Source organism: Pleuronectes platessa, chromosome 2 (genome assembly GCF_947347685.1).
Source record: "Pleuronectes platessa chromosome 2, fPlePla1.1, whole genome shotgun sequence".
NCBI lineage: Eukaryota > Metazoa > Chordata > Actinopteri > Pleuronectiformes > Pleuronectidae > Pleuronectes > Pleuronectes platessa.
This window is the reverse complement of record NC_070627.1, coordinates 19,944,254-19,964,761: the sequence shown is the minus strand read 5'-3', so window position 1 is coordinate 19,964,761 and position 20,508 is coordinate 19,944,254. Positions and strand designations below refer to the sequence as shown.

The following is a 20,508-nucleotide window of genomic DNA, read 5'->3' as shown; positions in this document are numbered from 1 at the left end:
CAATGAAGCTACACTGCACCCTACTGGCTGGCTGCAGCACCATACGGCTCAAACACTATAGATTTGGTAAGTCTCATTATTTCTTTGTCAATATCTGTGGAGTCTTTAATGTCATCTGACGGCAGATGCCCCTTTGGGTTATTTCCTTTTTAAGATTTTCTAACCTTTACTTTAAACAGGGCAAAATTCCGTTCAATTATTTCCACCCAAACTGCTTTTAACAATAAATAAATATAAATTATCTTTCTCTTTACATTAAATAATATAAACAATTAGCACTAAAGTATTGAAACACAATTAATTAAGCCACTGCTCTTTCGAACAAGACACTTTATTTTAATAGTTGGCTCTTGACAATTCTCTTCCTAGAAATCTCCCCCTTCCCCCTGAAGCGCCTACATAAATTATTTGTCCAGTCTATGAAAAGATGGGCAAAACCAAACAATATGATTGCAGAAAGCAAACCAGCAAATACTATTGATCCCAGCAGCCCAGAGACAGCTAATCAATGAATGCATGTCCTCCCCGCACAGGCTGCCAGTCCAGATCAATTCTGAAGAAAGATGAGGCATTGGCCAATGAAGTGAGGTAGTTCTGAAGCACATCCCGCTGCTGCGAAATGGAATAAATTCCCCAAACGTATGAAAGATCGACTTTAGCTGTGAGAAACGGTGCAGCCGGGCTGTTTGAACTCACAGAGAACAAGCACGTCTAATGCTGTAATTGTAATAAATATTAGTGCAGATTATCAGCTGCTCTACTAAATTTGTCTCTCTTATTCGAGGTGTCTGGGCACACACCTTTTATATCAGTCGCCCTCTGGCCTCACGTCATGAACCAGCAGATGATTTATTGATCCAAACACAGCCTCCAAATCACCTGCACAATTGTTTCATCAGCTTGTCATTATTGCCCCATGATGAGCCAGGCGTCACAAAGTTAGAGGAGCCTCTTGGGGGATTGCCTCTTTCAATATGGCATTGATGGGCACATTAGTTTTCATGTATTGCAGACTCATAAGAGGTTACAGGTTGTGATCGCACGATCAGTTTACTGACCTGAATTACATGTCCAGAATTTTTCTACTTTTTCATTAGTTGGTGGGTGTAAAATGAAAAAGTTGAACACATATTGATCACCAACAGTCGTCTGGTAATGATGGTCGTGACACCAAAATGTGGCGAATGCACTTTCTTTTCTCAGTTTCATTTTAAGCCAAGACCTTCAACAAGATAGAAAATAATCCAATGACCACCTCATGCATGTCCCTTGGAATAATTACACATCACCTATCTTTTTTTACACATAGACTTTGTTATGTGAAAGAAACAACACAAGCGAAATGATATTAGTTAAGTATTGAAATATTTTCAAAATGTCAACACAGAATAGTCATATATCATAGAGATTTTGATGGATATATATAGAAGCTTTTTTACAGACCCCGTGGTAGTGTGACACGGACCCCCACTTGAGAACCACTGTCTTAAAATGAGTCAAATTGGACAAGATTATCTGCAAAATTATTTTTAATACATTTGTATCGCATAGGACATCAAACATGCACTCTCTTTCTGAAATTGCTGCAAACCTTTAGGCACATGCAAATGTTGCCAGCCTTCGGCCACATTAACCTGAAGCAAACAGGACACGCTGGGTCACAGGAGCCACCAGCAAAGAGACATTCAGTCCAAAAGAGCCTCTCAGTGTCGTCATAAAGCAACAGTCTGAGACAGATATAGCCTCGGAGATCGGCCTGGCCCAGATGCTGAGTGAGAACTGCTATAAATAGGCGGTGCTGTTATGATGACACTACGGCAATAGGCACAAACAAAATCCATCGAGGTCAACATGTGTAACTCACAAGTCACAAGCACACAGCAACACGGGTCTGAAAGGCAGACGGCATTAAAACACAAACACAAGCAAATATTGCCAAATGTGAATATTGCACCATGGGAATGTGGACGTTTCATTTTCCTTAATTCACAAACACACAATAATTGTTTTCATTGCAACTTGAAAACTCAGCCGAGATAATCTCAATTAAAAAGCTCCCAACAAACAAAGAAAGTAAAAAATGGATATCATCCAAAGCAATTACAATTTTAGTCGCATGATTTAAAATCATATAGAATAAGAAATTGATGGTAATGACATTAATACGTATTAGAATTGCTGTCACCCAGTCACACACATCAGTTTGATCTGTAGATTTCAAGATACATGATTTTATCAATGTAGTTAATCTTTTCATTTGGTATATGAGGAACATTTTAAGACAAAGTTAGGAGATGTGGTTCAAGGGTTACTCACCAATAATAATAATATAAATGAAGAATTGTATGCAACATTAAAACAATAATAAATGTATAGCATAACAAAAATCATATAGATTACGTGGCAGTTAATTTTTAACACATGGCACTTGAGTCACTGCAGTGATAAAATATTCACATTAACAAACACAAAGACAAAACACACTGTACCATTTAACTTCATTAATTAAATGAGGCTAAATCCATTACTTATATGGACTTCCACACTGTAAAATAAGTCTGGATATAAAAATAACCAACCATTATTATTTAGGTTATTATGTTTGAGAATTTTAAAAAGCTAAGCGATGCTCATTATCTTGTAAGTTGTAGACGTGTCAATGTTTAGACATCATTAGTATCAATAACCTGCATGTGTGCTTTGTTTTCTCTGAACATTAAACACACTCCAGCCTGAGAAAACTGTTACCTGAGGAAGAGCATTAAGTATTTAGTGCCTAATAAAAGGAACCTTCTTCTGGGCTAAGTGACGTTACATGACACTGTGTTACACACAAAGCACATGCAATTTGTAGTGATTAACTTTCAAGCGTTCACGCTGAAAAGTGAAACATAAAACCCAACTTCCTGAAAAGTGTGTTGAAGCAAATGAATACAAATTCATTAGTGTCAAAGGCAAAGTGGCCTTATGACAATAATGAAACCCTTGTATCAACCTTGCATCATACAACTTGTTCGGCCTATCTTTACTTGAAAGTATCGGTGTCTCTCTTTAATTTCTATTTTCTCTACAAACATCATCCAAACAACCTCAATGTTTGTGAGTGTGTTGCTGAGGTCACAAGAAAGTGCATAGTCGTCTGACAGTTTTAGAGGAGTGTCCCAAAGTTATGGACTGACTAATTAACTACTAACAAAGTACTGTGACATTCCAAATCTTTATGGTCTACCATTGCGATTGTGCCTTAATCAAATCCCTGTTTGCGTATATTCCCTTTTTGACAATTGTTTCACAGACATGATATAAAAGACCTTCAAAGCACGAAATATGTAACTTTAAAAAGATTAAATAACATGTCGTTCCTTGAAAAAAATGAAAAGTTGAATTAAGAAGCATTATACACACTTGCAATACATCCGTATTTTACAGCTTTTCTTTCCCTTTTTGCTACACCCAAACAAAGTAAGCTATTTCATCCAGGTCTACTGGATAGTCTGTGAGGTGCAGTGGCTCCTTGATATCAAATCTCTCCCCCTTGTAGCTTCTCCAGCGGCCAGCAGGGAGGTAGATGTCACGCTCTTGCTTTCCGGGCTCTAAAACTGGGGCTACCATGAGGTCGTCCCCAATCAGGAACTGGGAGTCGATTTTATAGGCTGTCTCATCACCTGTGGCAATCCACCACAGGGGCCGTATGATTGGGTCTCCAGTGTCCAGCACCTCACCAGCCAGCTCCAGGACCCGTGGTGCCACAAGACTTTCATGGAGAGCTGTGTATTTCCGTGCTATTTCAACCACCTCATTGTCATATGCCCATGGCGGAATAGAAAACTGCATGGAGGGCATGAAGGCCGACAGCTCCAGCCAGCGGATATAGAGTTCTCGATCAGGTAATATGCGACTTCCTTCCGTGCGGTTCAGATAGGCATTGCCTCCAATCATGTCCGGTAGAATGAACTGATAGCCGAGAATGCTAATGGTGAGCACTGTGGGGATGAGAGACTTGAGGCCCAACTCATAGCCCCACACAGAGTCTCGATCAATTGGTCTGAAGAAGCAGGAAATGTTCTGGGACTGGTAACCACTCCGCAGCTCAGCTCTGTCATTATAGGGAATAGCCATTTCCGTGTAACGTCTTGTGAAGAAACTTGGGTCTCGAATCGGAGTTCTTGTGCTAAATTTCCATGGTAAGTAGTTGGTCTCCCCTGCATCGAATTTAAAAGATGTCACCCCATACCTGGAGCGCAGTGAGCGGAGCTGGGAGGAAAACCAATCACGGGCCTCTGGATTAGTGAAATCCAAAATGCCGCCGATACCATTCCACCACTTCACCAAAGCTGGTAGACGTCCTGTTGGCTCCATGACAAACAGGCTCCTCTCTACACAAGTGTGGAAGTTGTCGGAGTCATAGTTCACAAAAGGGTGGATCCAGAGTGACACTAGAAATCCATCTGATTTCAGCTTTTGAAACATGGATGAGGCATTGGGGAACTTTGTTGTGTCAAACTCAAATTCCCCGTATCGGCTGGAGTAGCGGTCGTCTAGTTCTAGGTGGCTACAATTGAAGTTATGCTTTCGAATGTTGGCAGCATACGCCAAGAGTTTCTCTTGGTCTATCTTAGTCTTATGTAGTGCCCAAGTCGACCAAATTGGATGGCGAAACATGGCTTTGGCTGGCACTTTGTTTGGCTTGTTGAAGTACCTGCGGACCATGTACTTGTGCATGGATGTCACATCCAAGCCCACACAGACTCTGTAGCTAAGTTCAGCACACGGAGCCTCCCCTGGGTTCGGCTTGAAGGGACTGTCATTGTATCGGGCCTGGAAGGACATGGTCTTCTCTGTTTCATTCCAGCCCAGGTGAAAGGGCACAGAGTTATTGATCTTGATGGCTGTAGCATTGGACGAAAGCCAATAACTCTCTAAGATACCACCAAATTCATTGCGGTTTGCGTAGATGTCACTAGTAACAAACGGTTTGGGAGCTTGTTGGCCAGAAATAGAAATGGGCCAGTGCTGAATTGCTGACACAGCACCTCCATACCAATGTGCAAACTTGTAAGTCATGGCATGCTCAACAGGAATGTCAGGAACCAGCTCCTCCCAACGCACACGGTAGCACTGTACCGTGTCCTTAGGTTGTACTGTCTCAATGAAGAAGTTTAGTTTCCTATCTGTGGTACGTCCACAGCTCAGCATCTCACGGTCTTTAGAGCATGAGTCCAAATCCAGGGTCCCTGACCTGCCAAGGTTCAGAAAATAATCAGATTCCCATAGTGTCTCTTGATGACATGTCTAAAATAAATATTTATACATTAAGACGTACATAGATTTTCTGACATGTCTGATATATGTATCTATACACATACATGAAATGTGAAACACTATTCAAATAGACCAACCTGAAATCCATTCTGAAAACAATGGAGCCTCCCTGGTTGCGGATAATGTAGCCATCTTTATTCAGATCCAGCAGCTGAGTCTTAAGCAGCTCAGCTTTGCGTACAGAGGCGATGTAATAACACCACGCAGTCACTGCTGCAATTACCAGCACCAGGCCGATTACGCCAGCCCCGACTAAGGGTCGAGTGTCCTTGCTGTGTTTCTGCTTGGGGATAACATCTGTAATTGTGCCCCCGGCTCCTCCTGGCACCACTTGGTACATGACTTGTGCTGCTCAGCGGCCAAATCCGAGAGTGAATTTTCTACAGACCATGTAAATGTTTTCCAGGGAGCCTCTTTTGTTGCACCCTGGCCCCTGCTGTTATGTCTGTTCTCCTGTCTGTCCACAGAGAGAGAGAGAAAAAAAGATTTAGAAAATGAATTGTTGAGATTTCATGCATTTTATGGAAAACAAATGTGAGAAAAATCTGTGAACAATGAAATGGTCACTACAGACATGCTGCTTGTCGCTGGAGCCTTTGTGCAGTAAATTCATCCGATGTGGCTGAGCTGATGTGAATAGACAGAGTATATTGACTTAACTATCAGAGACATCCAGGGAAACAGCCCCAGCTAGATCCACACACAGTCAATATATCAACCTGTTTCTCAGTCCATCTTGTTCACTTGTTCTGTTCTGTCAGTTCAAAGCCTCCACGACTTTTCCAGCATTGTCTTACACGCCCCACGTTGCTGCACAGCGAGTGATTTCACAGCACTTAGAGGTATTAAACTGTCAGGATGTAAACTTTGAAGATGTGTTTGAGATTTAGCAAAACAAATCTAGTGCCAGTCGTCCACAGGAAGATAAAGTGAGCGTCCTCTGCAGTAATTCTAACTTAGGAGCTCTATTGAAGGAAGACTCATTTGTATGTAAGGAGGTGAGGAAGCAGAAGAGGGGATTTTGGCCTCAAAGTTCTGCCAATGAGGACGAGGAGAGGAAAGCATACTAAACTCTGAGCTCTATGCCGGTATAACCAAAACTGATACCTGGATCACTCAAGCAAAAAACACACAGTTTGAAACAGTAGAGGTGAAGATTAGAAGGCAACAGGATAGATAATGACACAGGAGAAATTCGTACGGGTAATTAAGTTGTTGATGTTTCTTATTGTTGCTTTAGCTAATCAGAATAGATTAAATCATTGAGCACAGCCGACCGAGGGGACTTCTGTCCTCTTCTGTCCTCGTCCTAACTGGAATTGACCCCCATGCTCTACTCTGGCAGCAGGGGTCGATAATAAAAAATGCTTGCTATTAATTAGCAATCTAATTGACTAATTCTGTGTTCAACCACCCTTTGTATAGATTTCCCCCAACAACAGGAGGGATAACATAAGCCCATCATTAATTAACAGAGAACTGTTGGTTCCTTGGAGATCCACTGATAGCTGCTAGTGAAGAAACTGACCAGGAGAGGATTTAATGAAATAAGGCCTGCTCTATAAAATCGGTGTCTTAAATGGTTACTCTGCTTATTTTATTTATGTTTTGGTTAATGGAAGCACAGTGGGAACCAAATGGAAAAGGTAACATGACAATCTATTACCACATTAGAGCTGGAACCAGTGTGCGAACTACCCAGTGACAATCACAGCCCTCCCCCCATAAAATAATAACATCAATAGAGATTATTATATATGCTGACCCTCTCCAAATGAATGCACCAAGGCTTGTCTGGTGAAAAACTAATTATAGACTTTACAGTATCCGATTGCTCCGCTGGTCAACAGCAGACTCTGCTCCTCTGCTCTTTTCTAATCCCTCACACATAGAACTGATCGGTATAAATGCTGAATTCACATTTATGTTCCTGGATAAACGGGGCGTCACTTCTTCTGCAACACTGAAGATAAAACTAGCTGCTACATAATCAGCGGGAAGAACTTCTGTCCTGTCTGCAGGAGTGTGTGTGTGTGGCTGTGCGTGTCATGTTACGTCTCCTATTGTGTGTGTCAGTTGAACTATATGCACGCAAAATGTTGGACAGTTTAAATACGTGTCTCATAAACTCTCGACCAAATCAAACAAACACAAAGTAAACTTCAGAACTGTTCAGATTGGGGAGGTGCTCAAAATATCAATATGGCAATATATCGTGACGTCCTCCTTGCTGATGCACACATCAATGCAGATGCTACTGTATCGATACGGCATCAATGCTGTGACAGCAGTTTTGAAAAAGAATCATCACCTATGGTGCGGTGCACAATAAAGCCAAGAAGTGGCAGCAAAGACACAAACTGCACATGTCTCAATTAAAAACGAACATGGATGAAAACAGTGGAGAACTGTATCCACCGCCGGTTTTGCAAACACCAGGAAGTTGGGAGTTGGACATGAGTCATGCAACATGCAAGCTATGCAGAAACAAAGTGAAATACTTCAACAACACGACCAACCTCAACATCCCAACGGGCTAAGAAGATCACAAATGTACTTTCCTGCTATATGTAAAGACTTGCGCCCGTACAGCGCTGTTGATAACGAATAGTATCAAATATAAAAATATATATATATAAGAGACAAAAGAAAAAGCCCTTCTAAGTTTAGAAGTTAAAGAATAAATGATTTGCATTTATTAAGAACTCTGGGATTTGAAACTGATTGTGTTTTAAGTTGTGCGATCCTTAAGGCTTTGTCTTCGCTGTTATACGTAATAATAAAGAACAGCTGTCATAGTAAATTCTGTGCATGACATGGTAATCTTTTCAAAAGCAATGTGTATCGCGATACGTATTGTTTCTTGGCCTCTGTATCATGATACGTATCGTATCATGAGGTTGAAGGCAGTACCCAGTCCTAGTTCAGATCCTAATATCTTCTGAATAGTATTGTTTATTGTTGAGTATATAAAGTGATAAACACAAATCCAACAGTGATATAATAAATTAAGACAATAAGAAGCTATAAAAATGTTGCTGTTTAATTTCTGTCATTCAACTAATCAACTAATCATTTCATCTTTCATCCGGGTTTTCACATATTTAATCAAACAATATTATATTTTATTCTAATGCAGATTATGTATTTCCCCCTCATCATGTTGCGCTGACGTGTTTTGTTTTCCTCTTTGAAAGAGGATGAGGAGGCAGATTTTATTTTCCACAACAAACACTTCTTTGTTTGTGGTGTGATCAGGCAGCTCTCATATGTGCCTTTTCAGCCGATTTCCTATCTTGTCTGACACGGGGGTGAAAAACAAACACAGCAGTGCTGATAATGCTGCAGAGCAGGCGTGTGAGGAGGGCTCACTATCTCATGTGCACGCGCGCACGTGTCCCCCTGCATGCGTGTGTGGGAGGGGGATCACAAGTTGCAAAATACTGATCATGACTTTGGAAAATAAAATTTGAAATAGTATAAGTTACAGAGCTTAGAACGCAACAATAACCAACCTCACTTTGGACGGTTCCACTTGAGACGTGGACAGTTTCAGAGTTGAACTTGAGACCTTGCATATTTAATGTGTTAAATACAAATAAACAACGCAAACAAACACACATGTATAAAGCGATCATTGAACAGAAACGAGCCTCGTCCTGCTTTACGCACGATGTCTCCACGCAGGGAGCTCGCTCCAGTCTAATGTACAGAAGCCGTTGTTGTGCGCCTGGTGGGAGGTGCAGCAAAAAGTTAAGAGAGAGGCAAACTACCTCGTAATCCAAGAAAGTACAACATGACATTCACACATGTCTGCAGCCTCCTGTGTTTTCTCCCTGTAGTTTGTAGAGAAACAGGGTTTTTCCTACCGAGCAGCAGCAGCAGCAGCAGCGGCTCCTCTCAGCTTGTTTGCCTCAGTTCCCAGAAAAGAACCGAGGGAAGAATCAAGGCATGTTCCTGTCCTCTGCGCGCACTGCACCATGGGAAATGCGGTCCAGGGCAGTTACAATGTCTATGTCTCACACCCACATATGCAACAATGTTATGGCCGAAAACTATATTTAGAAAAAAATAATTAAATTAGTCGATATCGATAATTATCACATTATTATTTATTTTCATTGATTTGTATTTCTCACTCCTGAGTTGTGATTTTAAGCTATTTTTTATACAACAAAACACTACAAATCCACTGTAGATCAATTATGTGTTGAGACTTTTGTTATATTGTTATGGATGAAAATTTATTGCGACGATATTTGTGTTGTTTTATATGGCCCAGCCCTTGTAACCCTGTCTAGTGGCACATGCTGAAAAACAGCATTTCACAATATTTAGCTCCAAAACGTTTCTTTAAAAGTTGTGTGTAATTTTTTAAGTCAGGTTTTTACCAGATTTAGAGCAATATTTGTGAACTTTGTAACATTGACTTTCTTTTTCTGTAAAAAACGTATTAAAGATAATGCCAATGTTGAATCTAAATAATACATTTAAACCTAGATGTTAAATTCAAATATAAATGTTAAACCTAAAATTTAAATATAAATCTCAATGTCAAATCTGAACCTAAATGTTGAATCTAAATGTTATATGTTATACTTAAAGAGGTGTTTGAACTTCATCAGCTTTTTGCTATAATCATATATAATTATTGATATTGTTTGATTGTCAATGCAGCGCTACTTTAAATAAAACAACAGTGGCTGAAAAGATTACCAGTTGTGAGAGAGATAACTTTACCACAAAGACCTGGGAAGAAGGGGGAAAAAAAATTGCGAAGCTAAAAAAAATACGTTCTAACAATAATCATTATAATAGGTCTCTATATATCGATATCTGTACTTTTTACCCAATAATATTTTCACAATGCACATGTTTATATTTTAAAAAGTGATCAATAAAGAGAGGATAATTATTCCGCTGATCCTATCAGAGCAGGCAGCTGATATTAGCCCCCGTCTCCTAACTTACCAATACTCAAGTGGAAAAGTAAATGGGGAACTTTTTACCCGAGTACATTGTTTTCTCTTTATTTGTACTTCAGGTAAAATGTTTAATTACTTCATCGACTGCTGCTTATACCCCGGAGTAGAGTTTCTTTGTTTGCAGTCTCTTTCTGTTCTAACCCTCCAAACATGCAGTGAAAAATGCACACAGAGAAAGTAATCTCACTTACAGTAGAATCAAATTTTAATGTTATACACAGATGCAAATTAGGGCCACACGCCACCATCAGTGTGACCACCGCCAGCCTCTTTATGCCATGTGCTGATTTAGTACTTTCAGATTGCACACAGGGAGATAATAGCAGTGAGAGTGCAGCCTACAGTTACATTATTCATTCTTACACCTTGCCTCACTGGGTTAATTAGCAGAGAATTAAACAATAGTGAAGTTAATGATCCCTGTTTCTGCTGTGGGAAACGTCTGGACGCCCCCTCCAGGGCCACCCCAGGGCCCCCACTCCCTCTTCCGTGGTCTAATAGTCCTAAGAAAGGCACTCAGACACAAACTCTGGGTGGATGATGTAGTGTCTGGCTTTGTAGGGCTTCACCACGTGGAAGCAGCTGTAGCAGCCGCTGTTGCTGAAAATCAGAGCGGCGTGAATTAGACCTCAGTGGTTATTATTTAAATGACGGAATAGAGGCTTATTCGTGTCCAGTACATTGCACTTCATGTTATTACATAAAAGTGAATATGCACCTATAATCCCGAGAGCTGTTAGAGTGAGACCTGCGAGGCTGAGGACGTGCAAAGTGGCGTTGAGCTGCAGAGGGATAGCTGGTTTGGGGTCTTGTCCGAAGTGGAGCTCCTGCTTGCGGCCTGTCAGGGAACAATGTTTTAAAATTACTTGTAAAATCACCCAGTTCTCATTCGATAATACTCATCCACATGTCCAATGTCAAAAAATAAAGCCATCCCTATCCAGCGTCCTGCTCGAGCTCAGCTGAGTCCACTCGTCTCATTCACATCATGGAAATCCTCCAGACCCCATCAATCACCACCAGTGACTAAACCCCACAGGAGGTAGCCACACCCCCTTTCAAACTTGATGACAATCACATCACAACGGGTCTAAGTGCCCAATGGAATCTCATTTGTGTCACAGCACTTTCATCTTTTGTTGTCGTTGGCAAAACATCTTGTTCATCCTTAAAATGAAGTTTGTCATGATGTAACTTTTATTGGTATTTCATGTGATTTAGGGTGAAATGCTTAAGAAAACGTAAGAATTGAATGATTGTCTTAGACTGGTATCATCTGTATGCAATAAATAAGTGTAATCATTGGGAATATACCTGATGCCACATTTGCACCCATTCTTTCTCATACAAGGGGAACAGGCGGCGTTTTGGCAAATGTTAATTTATTAATTTTAGGAGGGAGAATAAACGACTTTCTGAATAAATAAAAGCTAAACTCCGGTTTGTTCCGGGTTTAGAGGTCACTACAAGAGGTCAGAGGTCAGCTTCTCACCTGAGCTGCTGCGCTGAGAGAGGATGCACATTCCCCGTGTGATCCATTCTCCTGTACAGATAATAAACCAGTCAGAGTCAGTATTTCTTCAGTGTTGTTTGCTGATTAATTGCTTTACCTTTGTGGATTCTTCAAAGCCGTGTGGAGAGAATTGCCAGTGCCAGCAGGAGGCTCGGCCAGCTGCAGTTTCCACAGTCTGTCAGCAGAGGGCAGAGCTTGTTCTGCGGCCTGGTTGACGGGGGGCATGTGTCGTGGTCTGCCTGCCTCTGCAGTTTTTAGATAGTTGTCAGGGCGAGTTGTAACTGGACTGTGAAATGACAAATGTCTGACGGGAGGGAAGAGAGGACGGCCGCTGTCCACAGGAGGAGAGGGGGGTGTGTGTGTGAGTATGGTGGACTTGTAGCTGGGCTGAAGGCTGCGAGGAAACAGAAAGTCCTGGAGAGGCAAAGAAAAGAAGGGATTTTTAGTGTTATGAAACATAAAAAACGAAAGAATGGAAGATAAGGAAGAGAGGGTACTGTATAAATTTGGTATATGCACTGCATACATGTACTGGCCTGTGACTGTCCGTGGCCAACAACCTATGTGCTTATATTGTAAATATAAGCACATATCCTTTTCTAGTTTCTATTGTTTATGTTTTTATAAAATTTTTGTAATTCTATTCATGCTTGCACTGAAACCACTGCAAATCCTTTGTATACGTTTTCCTATTTGGCAATCCCACCCCCCCCCCCCCCCTTCTGATTATTAGCAGACATCTCAATTAATCCCTGTAATAATCAGATATTCCTATTTTTTATCATGAAATAAACCACTATTTCTCCAAAATTACTAATTTCTCCGTCAGCACAAAATCCGTATTTACCAAGAATGTAACGAAAAGTAAAAGTGCCATAAGATTTATCCGATAGGGTGTTTTTCTTTGCATTTTATTGATCTAATGCACTATATAAAATGTGAAATTATGCAGGATGTAAGATATCTTGTGTTTGTGTTTTGTTTTTACATCACTTTTACATGTATTGTGGAGTTATTAGCTATTAGTCTCCTCACATTAATGTGACCGTACACTCTCTGTTTACTCCATGTCTGGATAAATACACAGTCATGGAGGAAAGGAAGTATTGAATAATAGATGGGATACAGCTTTCATCAAGCACGGGCAAATGTAAACAACCAGCTGCCAATTTACTCTGAGGCACTCAAGTATATGGTCACAAATGAGGAACAATGGAGTGCCAATTACAAGAAATCCAATTAGACCGCACCACCAGGAAATATTGGTTCTTATATTAAAAAGTCATGTATATTATTTATAAATGACACAGAGCTAATGATGACCACTTCTATTAATTGATTGATTCCTAAGACTTATTTTCTTTCTACTAAATAACGACTTCATTCTTTAAACCTCCACAGTGCACGTGTGAGAGCATCTTACCGGCCGAGGCTGGGGGTTGTTCCTACGGTGGGCAGAGGTGGGCCGCAGCTGTGCTCTGGTCGCTCCGCTGGGAGGTGTGAACTGCTCTTTGTACACAGTGAGGTAGAGCTGTGGAGCCATGTTCCCTAACTGTCACTGTTCACTGCTTGTCCCCTTACTCTGCCTGGAAGTCATGAACGTCCTCCTCCCCTGCTCACCTGGTGGCTCCTCCCTCTTATCTATGTAACTCTCGTTCAAACACTTGACCACAGTTGCCACTTTTTTTCTGCAACATTTCTGCATGTTTAGGTTATTTTCTGCTCTAAATTGTCGTAGGCCTGTTGTTTTGCCAACCATTTATTCTGCCATCTGTGTTTTCCCTAGTTGATGCATCACATCCAAATCCTAGTGTTTCTCTTGTGAGTGCAGCAGTTGCTATAAATCCTGCATTGATCCAACTCACCCACCAAATCAAAAGTAATAAAATAGCTTTTTACCAAACTATTTGGCTACTTTGATGAATCTACTGTGTTGGAAACAGACGCAGGTTGAGAGCATCCTTGCTGAACCAGAGCAACACTTTGTGCTACCTGAGCCACTAATCCTGCTAAGCCCCAGGCCCCCTGCAGAGACACACATACCTGGGGCCAGTGTCCATGACCTACTTCCCTCTCAGGGTCCCCCACTCGTCAACACTTGTCTCAAACACTACACGGCTCAACTTCTGGCGGTTTTACTGCCTTAAAGTTAAAACAGATTATCAGATCTGCAAAATCAAGAACAAACCAGGGCGAGAGAGGGAGGGAGGGAGGGAGGGGGATTTCGCAGAATCTCCCGACACCATCCAGGGTCATCTCTGTTCACTCTCAGCATGTCACATGATCATCAATAATTCAAAAAGTGCTGAAGGGGGCCTTTGTGCCTCCACGCAGCGCTCTCACTGAGTTATCAGTGACAGGAACTGGCTGTCCGTCTCGCTGCAGCAGCTGGGCCTTGTTTGATAGCCGTGTTGAGCCCAATCAAATCCATGTGAACAGATGCAGAGCGGGGGACACGAGGAATCCTTGTAATCGCAGCGACGCCCTTGTGCTCAAATCACATCCAAGCCGTGGTTTGTTCCGTGCTACAATAAACTTTGAGGCAAGAACTTTGTCTTTTATTTATTTAGTTTCAGTCTCCTTCCGACAACAAACTCTATTACTATTCCTACAAAATGGATCATATTACAGTGGGTTTATGAATCAATCCTCTTTAAAAGAACATACATTTAAAAGAAAATAAAGACTTTTCTGGATTTACACAGACTGTAAATGAAGATGGATCACAAATCTCCACTTCCTCCCCCAGTCATGACATTTCACCTTGTTTTTAACCAAACTTACCGGAAATATGATTATACATCAGTGTGATAAAAACCAGCTAAAGTGACAGACACCATATTTGAGAAGCATTTATTTAACGTGTTCTTTTTAGTTCGGCCCCACTAACATGGAGGTGGGATTTATGATCTACACCACAGCCAGCCACCAGGTGGGGATGGAAACGCTTTGGATTCACCTTCGGGAGGCAGTGATGTCATCCATGTTTATGGTTGTGCACATGATCACTCTGAGTCTTCGCACCCCGAAAAGCAGAGTTTCCAAAATGTGCAGTTCGGATTTCATAGCCATTGTCATTTCTACAGGATTCACTGGCCCTTTGATTTCATCGTTGATTTCAGTTTTATGTAGAGATATTCAAAATTCTGAAAGAGAGCAAACACACGGTAAGAAAACAAAAGGTAATGTCCGGTTTTTTAAGAAAGAAGTAAATCCTGTAATATAATATGAGGAGGCGTTACGAAAGGAGAACGCAGACAAACCTGTATTGCAAAGTAAACAATCCCCAGATAAGCAGCGATGCAGCCACCAAGGAAGAGGTCAAACGCTGCAGGTTTTACTCTGGGAGGAAAACAGTGTCATTATCTAACTCGCGGATAAAGAACTACATGCACAACAATGATTATAACACTGATATTCACCTGTACATCACTATTGGTTGGTCCATCTGATCAAAAAAGGTGATGTCAGGGTCCCTGTATGAGGAGGAGGAAATGTAGTTAACCATGAACGGTGCAGTGAGTGTTGGGAAGATACTATGTTCTGTATGTTCACCTCCTGTCCTGTCGGAAGTTGTGTCTGTGGACCTGCTGCAGGTAGCGTTTAAACTCATGCTCCAGTGAGTTGACCAGAGAGACGTGACTGGGCTCCTTATCCAGTAGCTGGGTTGCCCGGGGGACAGAGGTCAGGAAGGACATCAGACTGGACATACGAGCGTCCTGAAAGTCCTGCGTCCAGGAGTTAGTAATGGATACACAGAGGGGGGGGCAATACATCGAACATTTACTGTGCAATCAAATTAAAACAACAGTGACCATATGCCAAAGTGCTCTTATGTTCCCCATTCTAGTCAACTATAAAAGACTCAATCTGGAATTTATATTACATTTGTGATTATGAGTGGAAATTATTCTCACGTCGTGCTGAGCCAAAAGTACCAAACTATCTCCACTTTGGAGAATTTAAACCCTCTTGACATATTGTGGCTGTTTTATTTGAAGTTCCCAATCTTCAGTTGAATCAAATTAACAGGCTAAAGCTATTACATGAGTCTGGGCCTTTGAAGACACAAACACTGTGTAATGTCTTAGAGCAAACAGCAGAGGGCAACAGTTTCCTGCACAGAATGACTGGAACAACCAGGTTTCTTACCAGTGGCCCTTTGAAAATCTGCACATCCTTGGGTGATCCCTGGTGGAAGATAACCCACAACGGTCACACATGCTACACAAAAGATATAATTATAATATAGTATAATTATAATAATAAGTATTATCATATTAATAACATTTTGTGTCTATATTCGGATTCTGTACATGCACACATGAATGGACTTACTTTGTCAGAAAGATTGTACATATACTGAGCCAGTGCTTCTGCTATGATGATTCCATTGCGCTTCATTTTCCTGAAATCCACCTGTGACCTGTGAGAGGAGAGTCACATGTTCATATGACAGCCAATCTACAATGTGTCGCTGTAAATCACCAGAGTAACTCAAACAGATCAGAGCCAGAGTTCAGCTCCTACATTGTGTCCAGCACTGAGCCCCGCTGCTCCGATTTGGAGTCGTCCAGATGAGACAGAGTGAATCCAGGGATCCGGCGCAGGCTGTAGCGCTCGTGCTCCCAGGCCACTGTGGACTCCACCAGGTTGATCTTCTTATGGACCAAGCCCAGCTTCACCCAGGGGAATCTGGAGGAGACTACCTGCAGCAGAGACCAGAAACTTCAGAGCATCAGGTCATTTGGACTGAAGAGACTTTAATGAGCATTCTTTTGCAGTATAAATATGTTACCTCTTCCAGGAGTTGCATGAAAGCGTGCATGGGAGTGTCTGGTTTAGGAGGCCGGGACACGTGCATGTGCAGCTCATCAGCGTTGGCCAGTGTGTCCAAACACAGGACAAACGCCACGTTGTCATGGAGCAGGCTGGACTCTGGGGGGGACATGATTGGTTAGAATAAATAAAGTGGACAGTTCATGTTTAAATTCCTATTGTCACACACAGCTGCCTCTCAGTCAGTGGGGTCACAAGGTCAAAAACTCACCTGCGTGGTCCAGATTCTCTTCAATCCACCTCTTTGTGCCGAGAAAGTTGTATTTTCCACCTCCAGTCAGGGAGAACATTAGATTATATCTGAAACACCAGAAAACAATCAGAAGAGTTCATCGATCAATATTTGTATACATTATTGACACATTGTTAAAATACCTTCAATAATAACATGGTGAAAATGTGTTCAATTGCTAAGATCAGTATTCAGCAGAATGTACATTGACAACAGGTTTTCAGTCAGATTGGAGCCTTTTGTTCTGACCATGCCACTCAAAAAAATATACTAATAATACTATATGCTTGTATTGTTGGCATTAGCAGGTCATAAGTATATCATTTACTTAAGTAGTAGTAGTCATATCACACTGAAAAACTCAATAACAAGTAAAAGTCCTGCGTACCTAAGTAAAAGTAAAATAATAGACAGTTCACTTAAAGAATTAAAAGTTCAACTTTTCATTATGTTGAAAAATGCTCCCTGTCAGCATTTTTTTAAGTTGCATGTGTTAGGATTTCAATATTTTAGCTATAGTCTGTGTCTAACTCAACTCTAAATGAATAAAGATAGAAGTAGTTTGAGCCAGATAAGGCCTTCACGCAAATGATTAATAATAACCCTTTCCTTCCAATTGTTTAATCTTGAAAATTAGAATGTGTCTGCGTCACAATGCTGTTTCGTTGTTTTGGTTAAATTGTTTTGAATGTCTTTACAAACAGAACATTGTTTTGATACAGCAAGAGCACAGTCAATTTTTCTCCAATTGTCAACACCGTTGGCCCACATGCCATCAGCTGTGTCAAGGCTGGTCAAGAGATGAACATTTTGAGACTTGTAACTTCCTTATTCCAAAGCCAAGAAGGAGGGGCTACGCCTGCGCACTTTCGAGGAGGAAGAACCAAGAACTACTGTTATAAAATAGACATGCGCCGGCTGTTTGATGCGTTCTGATGGGTCTCATGTTCTGATGCGACTTGTTGGATGCCCATTGCTTTGCTGATTGTTACCTTTCATTGCTTTCTAAATAAATACTTGATTGAACAAACCGAGTTTGGCTCATCTTCTCATATTTAGGATAAACGAACACGCTTAACACATGATATTTAAATACTTATGTAAACTACAAGTACATTGAATTTGTGCAGGACATGAGAATTTGTACATTACAGCACTTCATATGTTGACCAAACTAAATGTTTTGTTTGTTAAAATGAGAACTCACTGGGGTCTGGTGCTGGAGCTACTATAAAGTATCTGGAAGAGCCGTGCCAGCTCCAGCAGGATGGTGACCCCACTGCCATTAGAGTCCGCTCCATGAGACAACCACTGTGGTACACACAGACACAAGCATTAACATGCATGAGCAATTTATTATTGTGTTAGTGCTCATATTTTAAATTACTTAACACGGTGGGACTATGGAAACTTTATATTTGACTCACCGGGGCCAGTCCATATGAATCATAGTGGGCAGTGATCACAATCGTTGGTACATCTTCCCCGGCTCCAGGAAGCACTCCCTGAAATACACATCAGCAGTTACACAGTGACCAACTGAGGATTAATCAAGAACTGAATTCATCCGGTCCCACACTAACCTCCAGTGTGGAAATAGACGTGTCAGTTATGGGCTTGATGGGGGCGGTGTTGCTCACTAGGATCTGAAAGGCTGTAGCTGTGATCATACTCCGGAGGACTGAAAACATTGAAAACATACAGATCTAAATAGAATAGACATGATTGCTGCTTTTTCTACTGCTATTCCAGCTCTTTGTATCCATTCTAAAGCTTTTAGATCTAACTGTTTCTTTCACATCCTCTTTCTCCTCTTACCTCGGATCACTATAGATGAGGTCCGGGTGGCTGCGGCCTGCTTCACCTCCTCATACATGTACAGCAGCTGCTCATCCTCAAGCGCCACATACACGGGCATGAGTGTCTCCGTCAGCAAGGTCTCACTCTCACTCACCATGAAGGACTGACAGAAAAAAGGAGACAAAGCAGTGGCATGAAAAACTGATTTAATAGGAAGTGCCTGACATCTTCCAGTGTATCCTGTTCGTTCATTTCCATAGCAATTGTTTTTTATGTTCCATAAAAACTGCTTCAGCAGGCTGTTACCTAATACCTTAGAGAACACATATGTCACCCAGTTTGCTAAATACTGTCTGGAAAAAATAGGCTTTTTTGCTGTTCTGTCGCTTATAGAACATTTTTTGAAGAATACCTGAACAATGTCATGGGGGATACTGGACATGTTTCTGGGCAGCAGGATCAGCACGGCAGCAGCATTCTGTCTCTGGGCCTCCAGGTATCTTTCTGTGGTAAAGTCCGACACCTTCATGACGACACAGCGACGGGTCAGCACCGGCTCTTCAGCTGCACGTGCCTCCGCTACCACAATGGCTCCTCGGCAACCTCAGTGTATAACAAGGCCAACAATTTTAATTACAATTATACAAATTATTTTATCATTAATTCATCTATTGTATTATTAGATTATTTAAACTGTAGATTTCTACTCCGTTATATTTCAGAGGGAAATTTTGTGGTCTTATTTATTCCTACTGTTGTACAGCTATATTTATTAGTCACTTTGCAGATCAGTCAGTAAGAGTTTAAAAATGTTCCTTACATGCTAATGCATCAGGGAATAATAATCAGACAATATAATATATATATATATCATATTTTACACTCTCTGACTGTGGTATTTTACAATAGGGTATTTTTAAATTTACTCAAGTAAATGGTCTGAGTACTTTTACCATTTTGTCTGCTCTCCTCCCTTTAAATGAGTCCAATTTAAATTTGGATGCATTTTGTATGTTCACCAGTAAAGACCAATAAAGTCAATGCAATTTACTCTCATCAGAATAATTTGTGAGCTGAGAACCAGTGGAAGAACTCAGATCTTCTACTTAGTAATGACTACCAGTGCAACGATATAACAAATATCAAATGGCTTTATATGTAAAAGAATAGAAGTAAATATATATATTACTGTTGAATATCAAAAACAAAACTAAACTCTAAACACAAGAAGAAGAAAGGGTCTGTGCTACACATTAGTATTTTTATTTTTCATCTTCTCATTTGGGAAGTACAGGGTCACGGTGACTTTGATGAAAACAGCAGCACCAAGACATCTGAAGTTATTTCTATGTCAAAATGATGAGTAGTAGTTGAATGAAGGTAGTTACTTCTCCTTCCACTGGAGCTGAGTCTCTGAACCTACCGTGCTTCTGTTGGGACAAGTTGTACTGTTGCATCCTGTAGGCAGTGAACTCATAGGAGGACACAGCAAGAAGGGCAGAGCCATGCAGACCCTGGACACAGAGCAGCAGCAGCACCACAGCAGCTAAACCCGGCTCTTTCAGCAACATGATGTCGGTCTCAGACTATGAAGGGAGGTCGACGTTACACACACACACACACACACACACGGAAGAGCACGTATTACATATAACAGGGTTTGGCACGACAAGATGACAACAGGTTACTCCAAATCACTGTGGTATACAGTCAAAGAGCTGATACCATGGCATGATGCATTTCATCCCGACACGTTCTAGATAGGAACCTTATCTCTGCCAACTTGAACTCCCAGTGGGTCACTCCCCCGCTGATAC

The 20,508-nt window shown here is 41.2% G+C and overlaps 2 protein-coding genes across 3 annotated transcripts; both read right to left on the bottom strand.

The window, feature by feature from the left end:
• Positions 1-1,511: 1,511 nt before the first annotated feature.
• myorg (myogenesis regulating glycosidase (putative)) lies at positions 1,512-9,292 on the bottom strand. 2 transcript variants are annotated; one of them, XM_053435898.1, is made up of 3 exons: positions 9,192-9,292; positions 5,400-5,779; positions 1,512-5,239 (listed from the first exon to the last, which is right to left on the bottom strand). In XM_053435898.1, exons 2-3 carry the CDS (start codon positions 5,660-5,662, stop codon positions 3,448-3,450), a joined length of 2,055 nt encoding a protein of 684 aa, XP_053291873.1. In that variant the 5' UTR covers positions 5,663-5,779; positions 9,192-9,292; the 3' UTR covers positions 1,512-3,447. The 2 variants fall into 2 exon arrangements, with proteins under 2 accessions (XP_053291873.1, XP_053291883.1); XM_053435908.1 differs by having other exon boundaries at positions 9,096-9,236.
• A 5,078-nt stretch (positions 9,293-14,370) lies between these two features.
• zgc:109965 (Nicalin-1-like) lies at positions 14,371-20,262 on the bottom strand. Its single transcript, XM_053435885.1, has 15 exons — positions 20,115-20,262; positions 19,104-19,294; positions 18,710-18,854; positions 18,475-18,572; positions 18,319-18,396; positions 18,099-18,202; positions 16,871-16,959; positions 16,619-16,758; positions 16,351-16,529; positions 16,159-16,246; positions 15,973-16,011; positions 15,376-15,548; positions 15,243-15,296; positions 15,084-15,162; positions 14,371-14,966 (listed from the first exon to the last, which is right to left on the bottom strand). The coding sequence occupies exons 1-15, from the start codon at positions 20,260-20,262 to the stop codon at positions 14,910-14,912; spliced, it is 1,662 nt and encodes a 553-aa protein (XP_053291860.1). The 3' UTR covers positions 14,371-14,909.
• Between the last annotated feature and the right edge of the window lie 246 nt (positions 20,263-20,508).